This window comes from Vombatus ursinus, unplaced genomic scaffold, assembly GCF_900497805.2.
Source record: "Vombatus ursinus unplaced genomic scaffold, bare-nosed wombat genome assembly UNPS02005659.1, whole genome shotgun sequence".
NCBI classification, from domain to species: domain Eukaryota; kingdom Metazoa; phylum Chordata; class Mammalia; order Diprotodontia; family Vombatidae; genus Vombatus; species Vombatus ursinus.
In genome coordinates, this window is record NW_020945437.1 from 23248664 (window position 1) to 23262617 (window position 13954).

The 13954-nt window shown below is 42.7% G+C and overlaps 1 protein-coding gene across 5 annotated transcripts in view; it reads left to right on the forward strand.

The window, feature by feature from the left end:
* XRRA1 (X-ray radiation resistance associated 1) overlaps positions 1 to 13954 on the forward strand; it is an 88729-nt gene that overhangs the window by 67110 nt on the left and 7665 nt on the right. For all 5 annotated transcript variants that reach the window (XR_003567876.1, XM_027848334.1, XM_027848335.1 and 2 more), the window contains 3 exons: positions 7068 to 7186; positions 10333 to 10575; positions 11906 to 12095. Coding sequence is in view for 4 of the 5 variants with exons in the window: in XM_027848334.1 (XP_027704135.1) it covers positions 7068 to 7186; positions 10333 to 10575; positions 11906 to 12095 (552 nt within the window). In the remaining variant the exon portion in view is untranslated. The remainder of the gene's footprint in view (positions 1 to 7067; positions 7187 to 10332; positions 10576 to 11905; positions 12096 to 13954) is intronic.

Consider the following 13954-nt stretch of genomic DNA (forward strand, 5'->3'; position numbering starts at 1 on the left):
GTAATCTTTCCTAGTCAGAGCCCATGTGATTGTGTCCAGTTCTATGCACCTGCTTTTGGGAGGGAAAATGGCAAATTACCAATTTCCATCCATAGGAGAGTTACCAAGATGGGGAAGGGGCATTCAGCCATGTCATATAAAGATCAACTGAAGAAACTGGGGATGTTTAGCCTAGAGAAGAGGAGATTTTGGAGTTGGGGGGCAGAAATGATAGTTGACCACTATTTTCTAATCTCTAATGGGAAGTTTTATGTGTAATCCTATTTTTATTATACTATATTATGGAAATGCTTGTTTTATTCCATAAATTTAACAAAATAAATAATTTTAAAAATCTATAATGGGTTTCCCCGGGGTATAGACAACAGGTTTGTTCTGAAAGGCTTGACCTTGAAGAAAGAAAGAAAGAGAGAGAAAGAGAGAAAGGAAGGAAAGAGAAGAAGAAGACAAGGAGGAGGAGGAGTAAGATTGTGAAAGATGTGTGGACGACTTCAGAATTGTGTGGGGCAGCTAGGTGGCACAGTGGATAGAGCACTGGCCCTGGATTCAGGAGGACAAGAGTTCAAATCCGACCTCAGACACATAACACTTACTGGGCAAGTCACTTAACCCCATTGCCTAGCCAAAAATAAAAAATTAAAAAAAAAAAAGATTTCAGAATTGTGAAGACCAGTGCCTGGTACATTTAGAAGGCCTTAAGGAGAAAGAGAATCTGAGATGAAGGGAAATGTATTAAGGAAAAGCACAAGGACTGAAACAGAAGACTCATGGCAAAGGTAAAGGAAATGAGTTAGAAGAAGTGAAAAGAGAAAAAAAGAAGACTGAAAAGAGAAAGAAGAGAAGAGAGATTAACAAGAAAAGGAAAAAAATGTTATCTGGAATGAGGAGATAACAGGCAGAGAGTATTCACCAGGTGAACTGGCCACAAGAGCTACTAGCAAGAAGGAAAAGTACCAAGAATCTTGCATCCTGAAACCAGAGGTTTTTTTTCCCACTGACACACACAGAGTACTCAATATTTGTCTTTCTGCCTTGGCAAGTTACCAATCATCTGTGCTTAAATACAGGCTGGTCTCCTTCCTAGAAGAGAGAGTAAAGGGGCTAAAGGAATACCTCTCCACTCTCTGGGTCATTTGAGACAATAAACGATTCCCTGAAAAAAAAATTAATAAAGAAGCCAAGGATCTAAAGAAGCAGAAAGGAATCCTGACCCAGGTCGGGAGAGCAGAAGGTAGAAGAATATGACACAGAAAGTGGCAGACCCTGTAACTGACTCCGATTGCTGAATCACTCCAAATGTTTCTGATGTTTTGAAGCTCACGAGGTTGTAACCTGACTTGTTTCCATCTTTGCTATTCAGTTACCTTAGATTAGGAAAGAAGAACATAACAAAGACGGAAGAAATAGGAGCCATGCTTTTGTGGAGTATGGTGGCTGCGCAGGAAGAAAGGCCCACAGAAGCTTGGACTTTGCTCTCCTCCCAGGAAGAAAGACCACTTGACTGTATGAGTCTTTTGTATGTTCACTAAATTCCAGCTCGGCAGTCAATTAAAAGGCTTTTTGTCACCCTAAAGTAAACCAAGCAGAAATAGAGAATATTTGTTATTGCTCTGAAGCAAGATCCTCCATCAGTCATTTACGGAATCAAACTCACTGATGAATTACTTAACTAATTTAAAACATTTATTAAGCATTTACTATGAGCAAAGCACTAAACTAAATGCTGGGGATACAAATAGAAAATAAGACTGTCTGTGCTCTCAAGGAGCTTATATTCTAACAAGGAAGACAGCATTCATGGAAGATTTCAGTGGCAAGTCTGTTGGAAAAGATCCAGGATCCTTAAGGTGCATAAAAAGTAATACCTCTTCTTTAATGTGATTTCCACTGGTAAAATCACATCTGTTTTTAAAGCTGAACCATTGGACAATGCCAAGGATTTTGGTGGCAAGAATTGTCCTTTCTGCATCTTCAGTAGCTGGAGCTGTAGCCTGCTGGCTGCATCTCCATGGACATTGCTTCCCAGGATGATGGCTGAGGGCACTGGGCTGGAAGCATTGCTATTCTCAATGTTCATGGCTCAGGGGTTTGGTGATGTCCCCATCAGGGTCTTAGGGGAGATATGATGATTATAGTTTTGACTTAACTGGCACATGCTGCCTCCTCAGGGTGCCCCACTGCCTCAGCCACACTGACTTGCCTGCCATGCTTATGGCAGGTGATGGGGATGGCTGGCCCCTTCTCCACAGGAGCCTCCATGCAAGTTAATAACAGGTAGAAAATATTGTACCTACTCTAAGAACTCTTCTCATTGCACAGAGAAGAAATGTATTTGAATGCTTGAAACAAAACAACAGCTCCAAAGCTCTTCCTGAAGAGAGCTGGCCTCAGAGGAGGAAACAAATGCTTATTCTCCAAGGAATAAGAGTGTGGATTCCTAGGCACTCTCTGGTCAGAAGAAGCCAGTAGCCGTGGTTGGTGACAGCCTCCTAAGGGACATTGAAGCTGCTGTGTGAGGTCTCTTGGTTTCCTGAGGCATGATTCCAGCACATGACAGACCCAAGATATCAAACTTGATGACATTTGACACATTTCTGCCAATTCACATGGACATGAATGATGACATCAGAAAGAATCTAGAAAGCATTACTAAGGACTATGCAGAAGGACCTTTTTTTGTATCATGGTCCCTTTTGGCAGTCAGTCTTATAAAGCCTGTGGACCCTTGCTCAGGATAATGTTTTTTAATGCACAAAATAAAATACATAGGAGTGCAAAGGGCAAAAAAATAAAGACCTTAAGAGACAGGGGATATTTTTATTCCTTCTATAGACTGACAACAAGGGCTTCAGAAAAGAAAAGGCAGATTTAGCAAATGAATATACTGCTTAATAATGTGGTGTCTGAGAATAGGGCTTGGATTTCTAGATTAAAATATGAACTCTTAAAAAAAAAAGCTAAAAAAATACGAACTCTTGGCCAAGGATGAAATTCCCAGCAAAGATTGGCAAGAATTTATTGACCAAGAGCCTTGCAAATCAAATCAGAAGAGCTTTAGACTGAAAAGGAAGGAGAGCAAGAAAACTATCTACATATTGCCACCAAGCTAGGTATCAAGGGCTAATGGTTGCAAGGAATGGGGAAGAATAGTATTGGAGATGCCCAGAAACTCATGGGAAACAAAATCCAGGAAAAGAACCAACAATACAATCTTGCAGTCTCGGCTATCTACATAAATGCTGTGTGGGTCACAAGTAAGGCAGAACTAGATATCTAGTGCAAGGAAGCAAATCTGGCCTAATCGGTATCACTGAAACTTGGTGAGCTAGGATTCATGACTGGACCATGGGCCTGGAAGGTCACACTTTATTCAAAAGGAACAGAACTGGGGCAAGGGGGTAAGGATGAGGACAGGGGCATGCACTATATTAACAAATTATTCTCATGCAAGGAAATACAGGAACCAAAGGTAAGAGCAAAGTTGAGATAATTTCAGTGAAGATCAGTGGACACAGAAATAGAAATGATATTGTCTCAGCACTAGCCCATCATCATTATCCCTTGGGGGACAAGCAGCTGCTCCCCTCAATGATAATTTAATCCTTCAAAAGGGTGAAATCATCAGTATCATTAATACTGAGTCAAATGTTTAAATAAAATCCTGGCAAAAAGACTATATAGCAATTGATTTTTTAAACTCTCCACTATGATTCAGGTGAATTTATATCAGGGATACAAGGGGTAGTTCAATAAGAGGAAACCAATTAATTTAATCTCCCCCAGTCCATCTTCTTGCCTTTGGTCCTACCTCCTGAACTTGCTGGAGAAGAGACCACACCCTAGGGGACTTAATCCCTTCCTGCCCAAGCCATATCCTGATTGATGAGTGTCCCACTCACAAGGTCCATTATATGGAGACAGCTTCAGTCATGCTTCACTTTATACCCAACCGTCATCATCACCACACATAATCATCCCCCTTCTTCTCTTTCCAATTTTGAAATCAGAATCGGAATCAATACCCCATTACTACTGGAAACCATGAACATGTGCACTGCTGTCCTCCAAGCCTGGAATGCTCTCCTCCTCATCTCTGCCTCCTGGCTTCCCTGGCTTCCTTCAAGGCCCAGCTAAAATCTCACCTTCTCAAGAAACCTTTTCTGATCCTACCTAGAGCTCGTGCCTTCCCTCTGTGGATTATTTCCTTTTTATCCTGTATATAGCTTGTCTGTCTATAATTGTTTGCAAGCTGCCGCCCCTATTAGACTGTGAGCCCCTTGAGGACAAGGACTGTTTTTGCCTTTCTTTGTATCCCCAACACTTAGTCCAGTGCCTGGAAAATAATAGACATTTAATAAGTGCTTATTGACTGACTTATCACAAAGGGACTAGAGAAGCATCTTTATATAGTTAGTTTAATAACCTATTAATACTTCAAGATTACATTCTGGGCCTCCTGTGACTATCAACTGAGGTGAGAGTAGGAAGGGATGCTTATAATAGCTTTAAAAAGTGATAAACCCTTTTTGTTACCCTTAACTTCCTTCACCAGTCTCAGTTCATTTTGAGCTTTAGCACAGTTGACATTTTTTCCCAGACCATGCCACACTCTTAGACTCATCCTCAGTTAGGTGGCACAATGGATAGAGCACTGGACCTGCAGTCAGGAAGAGCTGAGTCCAAATCTGGCCTTGTTGTGTGACCTTAGCAAGTCATTTAACCTCTGTATCAGTTTCCTCAGTTTTAAAACGGAGATGATAATAGCACCTACCTCCCAGAGAGTTTCTGAGGATCTAATGAAATAATAACTGTAAAGTGCTGAATACGGCACATAGTAGGTGCTTAATAAATGCTTGTTTCCTTTCTTGCTCCATTACCGAGCCTTGATTTGCCTTGATTCTCCTTACATTTCTTATTAATATCTAAGTTGATTAGTGAGCTCCCCACACATCTATAATAGTCTCTTCGGTCAAATCCCATGTATTCCTCCTCACTGGAATTATTTCTCTTTCATTTTCAGAATTTCATTCTTAACATCTCCTATACCTCCTGGAAAGACTTCTCCTGAAGTATTTTAGTCTGTGGGTTCCTTTGAACCCTGTGAAATCTGTTTTTTCCAAAATCTACAGTACATGTCAGCCTATGACTTTAATTTCATCTTCTTTCTATTGCAAAGTCTGGGAAGATGTGATCACTTCTTACCTCACCTTCCCACCACTCCCCCCAACCAAGGTTCCCATAATTTCCACCACAGTAACCCACTGGCCCCTCTTAATCAGGATCAGATACAGAATAGATTTTCCCTTTGTTTCTCTGCCTATTGAAGGATGAAATTATCATTAAGGCAAGTCAAGCAGTTATTATCTTAAGGTTCCAACATGGAATATTGAATGATGGGCAGATTTAATTGGAAAGATAACCTCGTTTTTGTGCGTGTAGAGTTTGTGAAGCCAGTGAGAACACTGGGTAAAGAAGTCCTATACACAGTTAGAGGGGAAGGCTGGAGCAAGGAAGGGGAGGTCAGGACTATAGCTATATATTTGGGAATTCTCTGTATTGAAGTAGTAGCTAAAGCTATGTGAGTGAATGAGCTTGTCAAGAGAGAGAATATGGGTATAGAGAAAGAAGTCAATAAGAGATTTGAAGGGAATATTCACCTTTTTTTTTTGACAAGGCAATTGGGGTTAAGTGACTTGCCCAGAGTCACACAGCTAGTGAGTGTTATGTGTCTGAGGATGGATTTGAACTCCAGGGCCAGTGCTCTATCCATGGCGCCACCTAGCTGCCCTGAATATTCATTTATTAAAGGATCGGAAAATGAGTGAGAAACCAGTGAAAGAGACAAAGGCAGACTGGTGATAAAAGTCAGTTTGGGAAGTTAAGAAGTAGAAAATAGGGTCTAGAAAGCTGGGCTTCAAATCAGAAGGGTCTGGGTTCAGTTCCTGCCTCTGACCCTTACTGGCTGTGTGACTCTGGACAAGTCAGCGAGCCTCTCTGAACCTCCATTTCCTCATCTATAAAATGTGGATAACAGGATCTAGTTCACAAGAGTGTTGTGAGGCTTAAATGAGAGTAATGTATATAAAGTCAAGTTGAGCTAAGACAACCAGCATTTATTAAGCACTTATTGTGTGCCAGGTACTGTGCTAAGCACTAGGCATACAAAGAAAGGCATAGTTTCTAAGCCCTCAAGGAGTTTGCAATCTAATGGAGGAGACAGTATATATATTGCTAACTATATACATAGAGTAATTGGAAGGGAAATACATATAAGCCACTTTATTTTACAAAATCTGGCTTGAGTAAAACGTGAGCGTGGCCTATAATAGGTTCTATTTTTTTCAGGGATATTTTTCAGCATTGGAATATAATTATAACTTTTTTTTCCTTCTCAAAAGCATCTAACTGGGACAACTAGGTGGCCCAGTGGATAGAGTATCTGTCCTGGAGTCAAGAGGACCTGAGTTCAAATCCAGCCTCAGACACATAACACTTAACTAGCTGCATGACTCTGGGCAAGTCACCTAACCCCAGTTGCCCCACAAAAAAAAAGCATCTAATTTTAGAGGCAGGACCCATTTTGGACACGGCCTATACTTGGACTCATATAGTGCCAGCTAGCTGATAAAAACCAGTAGGAGAGGCAATTCTTCACTGATGGTCTATTTATCACATCTATTGCCCACAGTATCCAAGACAGCTATCTGTAGTATGGGTACTGTGTGTTTGGCAGGTGTGAAAGTGGTGTCAAGCCATGGTTAAGAACTCAACTAGGAGGGAGCAGAGCAGAGGGAAGAGGCAAGGGGGAGAGAGACAGGGAGAGAGAGAGAGAGAGAGAGAGAGAGAGAGAGAGAGAGAGAGAGAGATCTGGATATCTTCCCTGCCTATTTATTTGTGGGGACTGTGCATGATTCCCTAAGGGTCTGTGCCATAGGGCCCAACCTCAAAGCAGATTGTTTTGGAAGAAGAGATGGATTCTCCTGGTCAAGGTCCTATGTATGACACTCTGTCCCTGGCCCGGCCCAGGGCAGTGACCAAGGCACATCTGTGTTTCTCCTCTCCAACAGGTGATCCGCCTTTGCTGTACAGCTTCCTCCAGAAAAGACTGGGGATTTGCTTAATTCGAAAGCCTACTGAGAAGCTCAAGCGTCCACACATTTTAATTCCTCGGAAGTCCAACTGGAAGGTATAGATGGGCCCAAGGGGCTCATGTTGGTTTATCTGAGGGAGGCCCAGGATGGGGAAGCCACAAGAAACTCCTCTTTGTAGGGGCTAGCCCAGGAATGGGCCCACCACTAGGACTAACCTGAATGTGCAGGGTGGCCTTCACCCTTTTATCATGGTGCCTGAAGGGTTCTGCCTTAAGGTGCCTGAGGAAACTCCTTGTCCCACCATTAGAGACTCATTTCTTTGAATTAAACATTAGCCCTCCACTTGCTCCATAAAAATACAGATATCCCTAAGAGGAGTATTCTATGAGGTATATATTGTTGATTATCAGAACTGGAAAGAACCTTTGAGTAAAGAACACAGAATATTAGAGCTAGACAGGCCCATATGACTAACTCATTTTATTGGTGAGGAACGGGGAAATGATTCAACCAAGGTTACACAGCTAATTAGGGGCTGAGCTTATACGAGAACCCCGGTTCTTGACTCCCAATCCAAGGTCCTTTTTTCTACAGCATATACCACTTCTTAGCTAGCCATCAGCTAATCTTCCCCATATACTACCCCTGAAAGGTGTAGATGCAAATCAACAGGAGTCTCACAAGCTTTTAAGACCCAAAGAATAGCTCTTCAGTGGTAAGATTTTAGGTACTTATGGGAGTTAGAGAACAAGAGATTCTCATAAAATAAAACTGTGAGAGCCATGTACAATTATATCAGAGGGGTTTTGCTGCACTAGCCAAATTATTACATGACCTCAAATGCAAGATAGCCTGACTTTCATTGAATCACAGAATCTTTGAGCTAGAAAGGGCTTTCATGGTCATTTAGTGTTTAATCTCCAACTAAAGAATTCCTTCTTATAGACTCCCTGACAGGGCATCATCCAATGTCTCCTTGGAACTCTCAAGTGCAGGAAAGCCAATCCCTAATGACAAAGGTCCATCTTTTTCACAATATTCTTCTGATGATGCTGTTATACTGTAAGTCCTGTAATACTGAAGGATTAACATTGAGGGTCTCCCAAAAAGCAATGGCTAAAGGCATGGTAGCTATCAGTGGGCCCACATGTGGGCTAGATTGTATTATCATTAAATTGTTGTATAGGAGAAGTGAAATAAAGGAGATGCATGACTGGAAAAAAAAAGTTGGTTGATCCATGAACAGCCCTCCATTGGTATCTATACAACCTTAAGAGATTTAGAGGAAAGTCTTTAGCAAGTTGAGTGGACCTTCCCTCTTCTTCTCTCCCCCGATGGAGAATATGTACATGGGTACAAGCAAGAGTCATACAAAGGTGGTGGATGGATAGTGTCCTCCATTGGGTGTGGAGGGAATGATCTATTCAACTTCCTTTAAATCTCCTGATGTTGCATAGGATATACCAATGGTTCATGTAGGCTAGGAAGAGGAGGGACTGCCTGCATTGAGGAGATCACAGACCTACTAAAATTTTGGAAGAATTGTCATTCAAATTTATTTAGGACTTTGAATTTTACAAAATATTTTTAAAGCTGACCTTAGAGTAAAACAAAGATCTAGGCTCAGGTCCTATTGCAGATCTGTACTTTGTGACTCAAGTCCCCTAACTTCCTAGCACCCTTGTTGTTTGTCCTTCATTCTTGAAGGGGAACTCTCTAAGTCTTTGGGTACAGACCAGTTGTGGATTTGCATCAATAGAGAACATTTTTTTTCTCTAAGTCTCATGAAATTATATTTTTTAAAAAGCCCCGATCAGATAGGAAGACCAAGTATTATTTTTCCTATTTTGCAGAGAAGGAAACTAAGATACAGAGACATCAAGTGGCTTCTGTAGGCCAATGTAGTTAATGAGTATTAGGGCCAGGTTTTGACCCTCCTTCTTCAAAGCCTTACACCTGGTATTCTTCCCATTGTACTGTACCACCTGCCCAAATCACATGTGACAGGGTTCCCATAATGTTGGATGACTAAATCTCTTCACTTTACTTTATTGTTTATCAGGCCAGAGTATCAGAATTACTGATCCCTAATGTAAATACAGTTGCTCTTTAAAGAAACCCTTCCCTACTTTGGTCATAATTCTCCGCCCCCTCAACTTACAGAGCTCTCTCTTCTCCTACCCTGGTCTCTGAGAGATTGTCAACAAGCTTAAACATGCATCTCTCCTCTTGAGCCAACATAAGGCCAAGACATGGGGGGCATGAGAGTTGGTTAACCCCATGGTGAGTGTTGGGCTAGTTCATGTTAGGGATCCTAACCAGTTAGTCCAGCTTAGAAGTTTGAAGGAACCATAAAATTCTAGTTGACTAGTACCCTACAAATGAACCCTTAGTTTTAGCTAAATAGCCAATCAAAGAGGCTCCTCTTCACCATGTGGTTAGCAGACTAGAACCAGTTATGTAATGTATGTGTATGCCACGTAGGGATTGCATCAGCTGAGCACTCTATATTTGCTCATAAGGGTTAGGATCCCTAACATAAACTCCACTCTTGAATCTCCTGGTGGCTTTCTCTCTTGACCTTTTCAAACTCACAAGGTCATAACTACTAATCCCCTTTTGCCTAAAATGAAAGGACAAAGGCCAAGGCAAAGGACCAAGGCCCATATCTAGGCTGTATATTGGACTTGGATGGAGAGGGCCCCAGGCTTCTCTCCTCACAGAATGGTCTCCTCTCTCTAGAATGCTGCCAGGCAGGATGAAATTAGCCAAAGAGAGGGCACAGGCTTTGCACACCTAATATACCTCCCAGTTCCAGCCATGCAGCCACAGATAATCAGAGTCCGCTCTCTTGACCATGGGGTTAACAGACCAGAGTCAGATACCAAACGACTATGTATGTTTCAAAATCAGCTGGAAAAGAAAGGGCTTGTTAACCACTCCCTGTCATGCCCACCATGTCTTGGCCTCATGTTGGCTCAAGAGGAGAAAAGTATGTTCAAGATTGGTGTTGGGAGGTTTGGTTCCAATTCCAGCTTGACCACCTTCATCCTATGTGACCTTGGCAAAATAATTTCCTTTCTCTGGGCCTCAGTTTGCTAATCATTAAAATGAGGATGATAGTTCTGGTGTCACATTCATTCCAGAATGGATCAAATGAGATCACAGAAAGTGCTTTGTAACCATAAAGTGACTGTTATTATGGGGGTGGGGGGGTGTTGTGGGTTTCCTTCTGTGGCAGGTGAGAACCCAAATTCTGAAGGTCCCAAAGGCCCCCATCATACTAGAGCTGCCAACTCCGGAAGTGCCTGATACACCAGCCCCGTCCACGTCTAGGCGGACCTTCACACCTCTCCCACCTATCCATTCCTCTGCATCCACCAAAGAGGGCTCTCTGAAGACAGACACATCCAATGAGATGACTGGTTCTGAGATGGGGTCAGATGATGATGTGAAGAGCGTAGAATCCTTCTTCATGACTCAGGTGCTTCTGACTCAGGTCCTGATAACTATTCTCTGTGCCAATGGATCCTATAGCCAGCCAGACCTTGCCTCTGAGAGAGCTAGCATGGAACATGGTAGCATAAAGATCGCTGCATTTGGAGTCAGATGACCTGGCCTCAGATCCTGGCCTTGTTTCTTAGTAGCTGTTCCCTGGAACCTGCCTGGGCCTCAGTTTCCTCCTCTGTATAATGAAGGGATTGGACTATCAGCAGATTCTGGACAGAGGGCATTTTTATACTGCCCACAAGCTAAGAATTTTTTTCACATTTCAAAATATTATAAAACTTTATTTTGAAATGTAAAAACCAGTTCTTAGCTTTCTAGAGATATAAAAACAGGCAGGTGTGATCTGACCAACTGTGATTTTCCAAATGCTGGGCTAAATGGCCTTTAGGTTCCTTCAACCTAAAGTTCTCGTACCCTAATATAATTTTTCTCAGCCTTCCTACTGCAGACACAGAAACCTTCTATTGTCCACAGTCCTTACTTCTTAAGCCTAGGAGCATAACAAGCCAACCTCACCTTGTTCCTTCCTGTGTTTTGTGCCTGCTACCCCACCCTGGTAGCCACCTCTCAAGCCTCTTGAGAACCACTGTGCTGAGGCTGCAGAGGATTCAGAGGCCACAGTGAGTCCATTGTGGAGGATTTAACTGTTTTATTGGCCTGGAGGATAGTTTGGATTTCAGGATGCTGCTTCAGGAGATGGGAGAATCAGGGAATGGTGAGGACAAGGTCACTGAGGCCTAATAGGGCAGGCTGTGTCTGGGGATGTCAGGTCATCCAGTTTGCCTGGAGCATATAATGTGAGAAGGACCAGGAGGAGATAAAAAGTGAGAGAAAATTGATTAGGGAGGGCCTTGAATGCCAAGTTGAAGTGTGAGAAGTGAAGATCTTTGTTCAATAGACCATTCAATAGACCATACTAAAGGGCTTAGAACATTTTTAAAATACTCATTCCTTGCTTCTCCCCATCTTCACCTCCTACATCTCTAGAATTCCTAGAACGGGAAACAGAAAAGCTGGAAAATCCCTTCAAGACGATCTAGTCCAAGTCTCTCATTTTATAAATGGCGAAGCAGTAACCGAGAGGGAGGGGAGGTCAAATAGCTAGTAAGTGGCAAAATCCACACCTGAGCCTGGGTCTTCTGACTCCAGATGCAGAGAGCTTTCCTCTGTGCAACACTTCCTTCTGGATGCCTTCAGAGTGGGTCCCCAAAGGGAGCTCCAGGAAGGGGTTTGGGGCTGTGTCTGCCTGTGAGGGGAGAGAGCCCCAGGGCCTCTGGGGCTAATCTTCCATCCACCACCTCCAGGTGACCAAGGTGCAGAGAACTCCCAGGAGCCACAAGGAAGCCAAGTCATTGGAGGAGCACAAGGACATGAGGGAGAAGGACAAAGAAGCAAAGAAACCAAGGAAACCAAGCACCCCCATCCCAGAGAAGTACAAAGGTTATGAGGAACTGATCCAGACAAAGCCTGACCCCAGCTTCATGGAGCCCGTGGGTGAGTGGGATCATGAAAGTCAGCCCACCAGGCCATTTCCCAAAGATATTCAAATGCCAAATAGTATCTGGGCTGATCCAGCCCGCAATCCTATCATCTGATGAAGGGAGGGAAGGGATGGAAGGGGAGAGGCCCAACTCCTCTCCACAACTTTGTTGTTATTAAGTTATTTCACTCATGTCTGACTCTTTGTGACCTTATTTGGGGTTTTCTTGGCAAAGATACTGGAGTGGTTCATCATTTTCCTCTCCAGCCCATTTTACAGATAAGGAAATTGCTGCAAACAGGGTTAGGTGACTTGCCCAGGGTCACAGATCTAGTAAGTGTCTGAGGTCAGATTTGAATTCATAAAGATGAGTCTTCCTTGCCCAGCAATCCACTGCACCACCTAGCTGATCATCCTCTCTACAATAGGCTCACAGTATTTAGAGCTAGAAGAGAACTTTAGGAATAATCCCCCTAATCTGTCCCCATTATACAGATGAGAAACTTGAATATTCAGAAATGGGAAATTACTTAAGGGGATCCTAGGATCCTCTATCATAGATCAACCCTCTCCTTGTTGTAAATAAAGAAACTGAGACCAAGGTGGGAAGGTACCTGCCAAGGTCACACCAGAAGGTCAGCAGAGCTAACCTAGGTTCTCCAGCTCCTGAAATGCTACCTTCTCTGGGAAGCCATCTTGTTTGGTCAGATCAAAGGGAAAGAGTCATTATTTATTAAGCATCTACTATGTGCAGGGATAGCATAGAGAGGTGGCAAGAACCCCTTGGTATCAAGAGGCCTGGATCCTGGTCCCACCTTGTCAAAACAACATTCCCCTGGCTCCCTACAAACCTATTTATAAGTACAGATCAAAGGTAAAGGTTCTTAGCTCTGATACTAACTTGCCAGGTCAATCACCTGGCCTTACTGAGCCTTTGTTTCTTTATGATGCTAGCAATTATGATACTAGCATTATCTACCTCATAGGGTTGTTGTGAGAAAAAGTTCTTTGCAAATCTTAAAAGGTTTCAGATATGTGCACTCACAATAATAAATAGGCTAGCATTTTATATAACAATGTAAGGTTTGCAAAGCATTTTATAAATATCTCATTTGGTCCTCACAAATCAGGGAGGTAGGTGCTCTTATCGACTCCATTTTACCAATAAGGAAACTGAGGTAGACAGTTAAGTGACTCACCCAGGGTCACAAAGCTAGTAAGTATCTGAGGCCAGATCTGAACACGGGGATTCCTACCCCCCAGGTCCAGTGCTCTACTCACTGTGCTACTAACTGTATAATTATTTACTGGGATTCTCATGTATACGGGCCTGATATGAGGGGATTTTATATTGCTTTGCTCTTCAATTAAATGACTGCTTTGAACTAGTGTGTTCTGTGGTCGGTCTGGTGAAAGAAATACTGGCAGGCGCTTCTGAGCTGTGGTCACCCATTGGTCTGACAAGAAGCTGTCCTCCCTCCCTTTCCTCCCACTCTGAGCTTTATCCTTATACTCTTTAATGTCAGAGCTATCTTTTTTCCCTTTCAAAGAGATCTAAGCTTTTGGGGAGGTGGAAGTTAGGATGATATGTCTTTGTATCGTATAGGTACTTAACAGTTTGTTAAACATTTATCTGCTCTGGTGAACTTAGATTCCATGCACTTGGCACAGATAATCTTGAATATAGCTCAGGCCACTCCCACTTGTGGACCCCTGAAAGTTACCCCAAGTTCAAGGCACACAGGTTCAGCATCCCACTCAAAACCATTCAGTCAATCCATCAGTAAGCATTCATTTAGCACCTGTTATGCACCAAGGACCGTGCTAAGCACCGGGCATACAAAGAGAGTCAAAAGACAGTCCCTGCTCTCAC